The 9,800-nt window shown below is 34.2% G+C and overlaps 1 protein-coding gene across 1 annotated transcript in view; it reads right to left on the bottom strand.

Annotated features, from left to right (window-relative positions):
• Positions 1-6: 6 nt before the first annotated feature.
• The window catches only part of LOC106873007 (phospholipase A2 group XV), a 15,398-nt gene continuing 5,604 nt past the window's right edge, over positions 7-9,800 (bottom strand). Inside the window, exons 2-6 of the mRNA XM_052966935.1 lie at positions 9,317-9,470; positions 6,596-6,714; positions 4,627-4,725; positions 3,545-3,772; positions 7-965 (exon numbers count right to left, since the gene is read on the bottom strand). Coding sequence (XP_052822895.1) covers positions 451-965; positions 3,545-3,772; positions 4,627-4,725; positions 6,596-6,714; positions 9,317-9,470 — 1,115 coding nt within the window. The 3' untranslated portion in view covers positions 7-450. The remainder of the gene's footprint in view (positions 966-3,544; positions 3,773-4,626; positions 4,726-6,595; positions 6,715-9,316; positions 9,471-9,800) is intronic.

The raw sequence follows: 9,800 nt of genomic DNA, 5'->3' as shown, positions 1-9,800 counted from the left end.
TGTGTGTGTGTGTGTGTGTGTGTGTGTGTGTGTGTGTGTGTGTGTGTGTGTGTGTACGTGTGTGTGCATGCGTGTGCATTTGAGCATATGCTTCACCATTTACCAAATAGTGTTGGTTTGTTTACATTCCTGTAACTTAACAGCTTGGCAAAAGAAACTGCTAGAATAAGTAACAGATTAAAAATAAGTACTGGTAGGGTCACTCTGATTGACTATACCCTTCAAATACCCTGATTGACTATACCCTTCCCAGCATGGATGGGGCCCAATGACTGAAACAAGTAAAAGAATAAAAGCAAAATGATTTAAAGATGTCAGACTCAAAAATAAGAGGGATCACAAATTTCTCTCTTGTTAAATAAAATGCAAATACTGATATGATATTTTTTTTTTTAATAAATGCTTTTATATATTGTTATAAAAATATTTTTTCTTTTATCCATAGAAAGTTCATTTCTTGGTTACTATTTCTTGTATCAGATCAATCAATTTTTGACTTTGCAATATTTTCAAATGATCTTGATTTTCAACAGTATAATTGTGAACAGACTGTTTTTGTTGTTTTGACCATCTAAGACAGCCTTCTAAACTGTCTTTGTTTACAGTCCCATCTCCAGGTCCATATATTATCTTTGGTGCACTGTTAGGAAATCCTTCATCATATTGATATGTAGCTGGAGTAGGTATATTTACTCCATATATACAATGAATTTCCACTCCAGGTGGATGGAGGTTTTTCACAAGATTTTCTGTGTCTTTACGCATTTCATAGCCAGCTGTATAATTCAAATCTTCAAACAACTGTTTATAGTCTTTAACAGTATAATTGCGTCCAGGACGAGACACAAGGATTTCATCAGATTTCCAAAAACTATCATATGGCATAAGCCAAGCTGTTGAAGATGCACTACGCTGGTATGTTCGAATAACATTTTCTTTCAGTAAAACAATGCCAAGATTATCTCCTGTAAATAAAAGCAGAAAAAAATATTCTGAAATATTACTTTACAAAACGTGTTTGAGAAAGAGAGGAAATATATTTTGAAACATTACTGTTAATTACCATCCTTCTTATAATAATAATTTTCTGGACACTTTTGTCAATTCCAAGCCATTCGTTATTGTTAAATAGTCTACACATATATACACTACAAACACAACACAAATAACAGGATATAGATACATGTACACATTGACAGAAACAATCACATATAAACGCAAATAAGTAATTATGGACAACTTTGAAGCAAGATTTTTTACTTTTAGTTGAAAAATGTTTTTAGGAAAAAAGTAAAAACCTTTAACATGTATCCTTGTAGTAAATTTCCTTTAGCCTTAGTAACTTGTTTTACAACCAACAAAAAAATTACCTAAACTGTTATTGCTAAGTTAATATTGTCTTCATTTATTTAAAATTATTATTGCTATATCATTATTTTCAGTAATCCTAGATGTTATCTAACTTCATGATGAATCTTCTCTGTAGCCTATCTTAAGCAACAACACAAGTTTATATTCATAGTGATTTTAATTTAATGCTGTTTCAATGCATACATTAGTTTTTTATGGAGCTCTGCAAGCTTCCCCAGTGAATGTATTGTTAACTATTTTTAATACATCAAGACACATTTTGTTTAAGCATGATACTGACAAGCCTCAAGAAGGGTGAAACAGCATCTGTCATTCTCATGAGTCATTGCAATGACAATTTTTGTCTTGCTCCAATACATACTGCTTTTTAACAGAAGTCTGTGAAGAGATTTTTATCTCAGACAATTCTATAGCAGCATATTTTTAATGCTTTATATACATATAATATGATAAACAGATAGTGATAAGTGGGTTCAGATGTAGCAAGTGAGAAGACAGCACTGGTTTGGTCGTGTGATGCGTATGTATAAAGAAAAGCTAATTGCTTGAAGTGGATGGAGTTTGTGGAAGAAGGAAACCCAAGAAGACATGAGATGATGTACTAAAGGTTGATTTCAAGTTGTTGAGCTTCTTGGAGGAGATGACAAAGGACTCAGAAGATTGGCAATTTGCTGAGCTTGAAAAGACCCATCCATCACTGAGAAAGTGAGGTTCTAAAGACAAAATGTTTATGCCTGAACATACTGGGCCCTGCCCCTGCATTTAACCTCCTTCCCCACACCACTTGTGAAGCATTCTCCATATTTCATCTTCCTAACTATAGTACTACTCAGTAGCTGTAATAATTTAAGAGCTGCATTGGCACATATTTCATACTCCTTTTGTGTTACCAGTTATCTCCTCCTTCCCTTGAAACCACTTCCTATTAACATTCATTCCTCATTCTCATCCTTCCCCAGACTATTTTTTCCCATTACTGTGCCTCCAGTTATTTCTCCCTCTACTCTGAGTTACACCTCATATCTCATGGTTAATACCTCACATATCTGCTATCATTCTCAACACCTCATATCTGTCATAGATGCCTACCCCTTTGTTATTTACTGCAGCCACACTTTTGTACTTCTAGCCTCCAACTCAGTCATTGTGTATCCCCCTCCTCACAGCTTTTACATTTTGTGTATCATCTCCCTACATTCTGTAGTCATGTGGCTCACTGGATCCTGTCAAACCATCCAACCCATACCAGCTGGGAAAATGGATGTTAAATGATGATGATGATAATAATAGTGATGTGTGTGATATATACATCGCTGCTGCCGCCACCGCCATCATCATCATCATCATCGTTTAATGCCTGTTTTCCATGTTGGCATGGGTTGGACAGTTTGAAAGGAGTTGACCAGCTGAAGGGCTGTTCAGGCTCCATGTCTGATTTTGTTACTACAGCTGGATGCCCTTCCTAATGCTAACCACTTTACAGAGTGTACTGGATGCCTTTGTGCAGCAATGGCACAGGTGCTTTTTATGTGGCATCAGCACTTATGAGCCCACAAGATTAGGGATGCTCAGCTAGAGAGGGTTGCAAGGGACGAGCCTGTATGCAAGAGCGACCATACTTTCACTTAGCTTGACGTTCATATATATTTAGGTATAGATGTGTAAGAAACACAGATATGCCATAGGTATAAGTGTGCATGTTTAGTTAAGAAGTCTGCTTCCCAGCCACATTACAAATGTTTCAACCACATTTCATAAAATTACTTATTTATAACAAGTGTGATGTCATATCTCTAATAAAGACTATAACTTTGATAGGTTTTTCGGCCAGTATAGGCCCAGGCCATGTCTAACTTTATAGCACCAACTGGTGCTATATGTGGTAAATACACAGTAATCTTTGACTAAATGAGTAGATGTCAAGATCACTCGACTAACTCTACAGCAAGCAGTCTGTACTTTAAAATGGTCGTTTTTCATATGAAATATAAAAACAGTACTCGCAAATCCTGCTCAGCTACTGAGAGTGTGCAAATATCTAGAGTTTTGAAAAGCCCTTCCTTCCACCCAATGCTAAAAAGAAAGAAAAAAAAAGGTATATAAAATATAGGATATTAAGATTAGAAATGATGACAACCATAACATACATAGATACACATTTGTACAATCTTACCAGAAATCATGAGCCGAAGAGGTTTCACAGCACCACCCCAAACTCCTGAAATTGTAATCATCTTCCCAATATATTTATCCTTCCATGCCTGTTTTTGATTATTCAGAAAATACAGCATTGTTGGACTGCCCATGCTGTGTGTTATCAATGTAATTTTGGAGTTATTGTTCATGTTGTAAGTTTCTTCAACGAGTTCTTTAAAATTCTTGAAATATTCTTGAAATTCATCTAAACAAAAAAACAAAAAAAATTCATTTTTAGATAATGATACATATGTAAGTGTGTATGTATGAGAGAGAGAGAGAGAGAGGGGGAGAGAGAGAGAGAGAGAGAGAGAGAGAGAGAGAGAGAGAGAGAGAGAGAGAGAGAGAGAGAGAGAGAGAGAGAGAGAGAAGTGGAGAGAATATTGACAATAAACGAAAAGCTTGCCTAAAAATTTAAAGGATTTTATATCAATCTTGTGCTTCAACATCTTTAAGATAAAATTATCATTTTCAAAATTCAAAAGGAAACAGAAAACTGAACTAGCATCATTGCTTTTTATTTGTTAGCAAAAGACAGTAGTGACATCAGTCATTTTTATTTATAAACAAAATTAAATTAAATTAAAATAACAGAATTAGCACCACTTAAAGAAGCTTATGTAGAAAATGTGGTAATGAATAGAGAGAATCTACCAAAGACTTGAAGAGGAAGGAGTTACATATGATCTGTTGAATGTGCAAGGTGAGCAAAACAGAAAGATAAAGAGAAAGTGGATAACAAAAACAAAAAATGTTGTACCATATAAAGTGAGAAAACAATAAAACAAAGAAACAAACTAGTCCTTGAAATTAAAGAAATCTCTTGCAATATTTGTTCTATACCAAATTAGATACTAGCGTGTCACTCTCACTGTTAGAAATGCAGAGCCAACTTGAAACCTGTAATCAATGGCACTATTGTTCATATAATGTGATATGAAATAAATTTTAAAAATACCTGCATTATAAGCAATATAATAATGTATAGGATAACTTTCCTTAGATATTGTAATAGTATATTTTTCTGGAAAACACAACAAAGAGAAAAAGCAAACTTACTTGGAGAACGTCTGAAATCATAAGGTGCTCCTCGGATAGAAATATTTCTAGATAATCCCAGTTTTACAAGTCGTTCCACAATGAAGTAGTAGTAGCTGGCTGTGAAATTAACAAAATGAGTTGCAGTTTTATTCCAAAAAATTTATTGTTATTTTTGTGGAAAACAAATAAATAGCTTGACATGGTTTACAAATACTTTTTGTATATAAAAGAAAACCTTTCCTTTTTACAAATGTCTGAGGAATGACTTGAGGACAGATGACTGACATCTAAATATGTCATCACATTTAGGCAGAAAAACAAGTGTTTTATTATTGCAAGGCCTGCCCAAAGTTTAAAAAATATTGGAAGGAATCAATAGATGATTTGGGTTCAAGCAAATCAAAAGACTGTATAAAATCTTTAAATTTACTTGCAGCATTTGATATAATCAATTTTGAAGCTCATTGTTTGGGTTAAGTAAAATTTTGATTAATAATTGAATGGATCAGAAGATCTATTTTTCAAAATACATATGGATACATACCTTTCTATTTTAGAAAGAATGCTTTCAATTTTATGATAAAGCAGTGTTTAAAAATTAATATTACAGCATTGGAACCTATTGCTGGTAAGTTACAGTCTGCTGTGATCAAAAGCAATCCAGACTTGAGCATCCCATCTATTTATGTAATTAGGATCACATTATCCATTCTGCTCTACCTGTTTTATGATGATAAAGTGTAATTTGAACAAATTTGGCTAATATTTTTAGCATGGCTTCTTCATTGGCTGGGACCTGTTTAAATTGCAGTAATTGAACAGCAAGGTACAGAAATCAGTATGATTAACCTTAATGTATATGGATTATTTTTTGCTTTTACTTGCTGTATCTGGAGGAAAGGGTAAAACCCATGACTTTGTAGAATTTTGGGAGATGATGGCAAGTAAGTTGTTCATTTGTAGAAGGAAGAAAATAGAGGACAAAACTGAAGCCTGAGGTACATCAGAGTTCATTGAGAGTCAGGTGCAAAGATCTTTATCAACACATGCTGAAATAGTGCAATCAGATAGGAAACCAACAATCAAAGACATGAGAAATAGATGGGGTCCTTGGTGGGCAATTTTAATAGGAGGTTCATATACTAAACATCACTGAGAGCTTCATGATGTATAGGGCAACAATATTGCTCTCACCCAATTTCTCTAAGGAGAGAGCCTACTGGCAGGTGATGTAAGTGATTAGGTCTTCAGTGTATCTGTCTTGTTGGAAGTTGTATTCTGGTTGTTAAGGAGTGAGAGATTTAAGGTGCTGAAGAACATCATTGAAAGTGGGTAAGATTGGACAACAAAAGGCAGAATGAGAGAAATTGCCTTTCTTGGAAATAAGAAACAGTGTAGTGTGTTTCAAAAGATTAGGTTATGTTCCTGTAGAAAAGGGAGGGTTGAAGTGTTTTCTGAGTATGAGTACTAGCTCTGGACTTCAATGTTTGAGGGTATAGAAAAGGATATTGTCAAAGCCAGTGTTTATGTTGGTTTGAAGTGACTTTTGCACAAAGTGTGTCTGTGAGGATGTGAGCCTGTTGGAGATTTACAATGTTTAAACATAAAATAGATAACAAGTTCAAAGATTGTAAGTAAACCATACTACAATACTGCAGTTGTTAAACAACACCAGTTAACTCTGTTTACATGGATACATATAACACAAATAAAACAACAAATCAAAAATCTATTGACTATTATTCAAAATGTGACCATCCTGTCTCAGGGAGCTTGTTATAAGATTTCATACTGGGAACACGTAATCTCCATTTAAAACATGGTAGGATTTATTTAGGGAATACTCAGTTGCTACACTGAGCTGACCAAGTGGATACATAAAAGTTCTCTTTTTGGTCTCTGTAGTTTTTGCTTTATGGCCATGTATTCTACAATGAAAATCAAAGCCAGAAAATTTTGAGGTAAAAAACAAACAAACAATACTCACTAAACTTTTCTCTCCAAGGGTCCAAAAACTCTATTGTTTCAGTTTTACCAAAGCCAGGAACTTTTACATTAACACCAGGTGAGTCAAATGTTTTTCGAGTTTTGGGATCATATATTAACCTGAGAGTTAAAAGAATGAGATTAGTAAAACACTACAGGAAAAAAAATATAAACCTAAATCATAACAAATTCATTTTTAGATCTTTCATAAAGATAAGCTAGTACAAGCTAAAACAAAGAGTTTTTGGTACTGTTGATAAAATCTACCAAAATTGGCATTGTTTATTGCCCCTAAGAAAAGTACATTAAAATGTGCATAACTTCAATGAAATTAACTGAATATTACTTCTTTCTTTTACTAGTTTCAGTCATTGGACAGTAGCTGTATATATGATTATAACTGACTCACAGAACTTTGATACATATTTTTATCAGTCTCTATTGAATGGTTAACTTTATTTTTTGACTCAAAGAGACATAACTCAATACCAAAATATCATACGGCATTTTTGTTCCATGCACAGATTTTACATTGATTTACATTATAAAAACCACACACCACAAATACACACACACACACACACACTATTGCTGCCACAGTAAAATGAAACCAGGGTACTCAATAAAGTGGTTGATATTAAGAAGGGCATCCAGCTATAGAAATCATATAAAAAATGAAACATGAATGTGACTTGGGTCTTCAGCCATGTAGAGGTAAGTAACTCTGAATAAGCACTCAGGCCATAATGATCCTTCTGACTCTCTTTCTCTCTCTCACACACATACACACACAATGAGCTTCACTGCCATATCCATCTACCAAATCTGACTCACTAAACTGAGCCAAATTGAGGCTTTGATCGAAGACATTTGCAACAGATTAGGGTGGTGAGTGAGAGTCATTAATGGACAGAAAGTTGGTAGGGGAGGTCATGAGGGTAGGCCAAAGAGGGAGGGGAAACTAATGGGGGATGTTGAGGGGAAATAATCTACATGTTATTACTTATAGCTTTATCTACTTCATGTTCCATGATTAAAAATGATTTTTATATATAGATGCAGGCATGAGTTAAAAACACAGGCATAATTATATGGTTATGCAGTTAAGAAGTTCAACTTCTCAACCATGTGGTTTGGGTTAAGTTCTACTGACACCTTGGGCAAGCAACTATAGAACCAGGCCAACCAAAATCTTGCAAGTGGATCTGGTAGACAGGCATTGAAAAAGCCTGGTGTCTCTCTCTCTCTCTCTCTCTCTCTCTCTCTCTCTCTCTCTCTCTCTCTCTCTCTCTCTCTCTCACTGTGCATCTCCTTGTCTCAACATCATGTGATAGTTATTAAGACTGAATTCAATTTCATAATATTTTTAATTCTTATAAAATCCAACACATTGTAAGCCAGTACTTTTCCTAATTATTTCCCTTTTTCTTGGGCTCTCTCTCTCTCTCTCTCTCTCTCTCTCTCTCTCTCTCTCTCTCTCTCTCTCAATCAGTACTATTGACAAAAAATTTTTCACCTAACCAACTGCAACAAGAATTTTTCTCCAGTCGATATTTGTTCATTGTGTTTAAATAACTATTATTAACAACAACAAAAACAACAACTTTGCCTCATATTTCACAATCATAGTGTACATATGTAATTCCAGTGAAATATAGGTGGACAGCAAGATTAAAATTTTCAAAATATATCTCACATATTTCACATTAAAATGGTTTTGTTCTTGTGTATAAAATTTGGGGTCAAAAACTTCATGTTTTCCTACAAATCTCAAAGCAACATCTAGTAATATTTTAATGACCTTTTATTAATAAATGTTTCATTACACAAAGATATTTACCACTGTAATAACGTCCTACTGATTTAGCATTTCAAAAGATGCCTTGAAATCTATAATGTCCATCAACAGATTCTTTAGGATTTGTGATTTGTTGATGGACATTGTAAAGCTTATGCATTTATTGAAGATAGTTGGATGATAGTTGGAAAGATTCTATTTCTCTTATAGATAGTTATATGTTGGATATTTATGTATTGGAAACAGGACAATCTTTGTCAGTGCTCAAGGTGGAAAAGCAAAGAGCATTGTTTCTCTGGAAACCTTTGGCTGAAAATTATTTAACATTTTGCCAGAAATAACAGTCTTTTTTAACTGTGCCACTCAGTAACAAAGAATATAAATGTTGTGTTTCAAAGAATACGTTGATGCAAAGTTACCATGATTTTTTTTCAAGAAATTGATCATCTGGATCTTTTGTTTCAGGCAATGCCAAATATCCTACAACAATATTATCAAGTGAGAAAGCAGATGGTTCTGTTTCAATGCCCTCATAGGCCAGATCTGGGTTGGTCTAAGATTAAACAAGAACTGTCTTCAGTTTCATCTATATTATAACCTCAACCCATATATTGTTTTCACCTTTAGGTCAATGGTCAAGTATTTTAACAACTCAATTGCTACTATGTCTAGAAATAGTCACTTATCCGTCCATTAGTGATAATAAATACTAGCAAGTACTATGTAAAATAAAGGTCATAATTATTGGACAAAAACAATTCTTTATGAAAGAATGAGGCTACAGTATAATTACAATATGAACTGAAATGCCTTAACCGGAATTATCAACACACACACACATGCACTCACAAAAAATACAAACATGTATTTAGAGAGATTAAAAAAGGACGTTAAATGATGACAATGATGACTAAATAATATTACCTCATGTTATCAACAAAACAGCACTGAGCAATTGTGATTTGAGTAAGATCCAACCATAATGTGTAATAATAATTAGTTTTCGTCTCGCAGTAGACAAAAGGACTTAGGCTTTTGTTCAACTTTGCAGAAATCTGGCTGCCTCCATCTCCAGGAACTATAAAACAAAACAAAAGATAAGTTAAAGTTACAATAAAGTTTAGTTATTTTAGTTAAAAAAAAAAGTAGGGAGAGATTAACCCTTTCATGATCATATTTCAAATGAAATTCACTGTCTAAGTGGTTTTTGTTAATTTTGAAAATAACGATGAATTTGGTTGCAAGTAGCCAGTGCTGATGGACTGGCTCCTGTGCAGGTGACACATAAAATACACCATTTCGAGTGTGGCTGTCGCCAGTACCGCCTGACTGGCCCTTGTGCCGGTAGCACGTAAAATCACCCACTACACTCTCTGAGTGGTTGGCATTAGGAAGAGCATCCAGCTGT

The sequence above is a fragment of the Octopus bimaculoides genome, chromosome 1 (assembly GCF_001194135.2).
Source record: "Octopus bimaculoides isolate UCB-OBI-ISO-001 chromosome 1, ASM119413v2, whole genome shotgun sequence".
Lineage (NCBI taxonomy): Eukaryota > Metazoa > Mollusca > Cephalopoda > Octopoda > Octopodidae > Octopus > Octopus bimaculoides.
The sequence above is the reverse complement of the archived record's forward strand: the minus strand, read 5'-3'. Positions and strand labels throughout refer to the sequence as shown.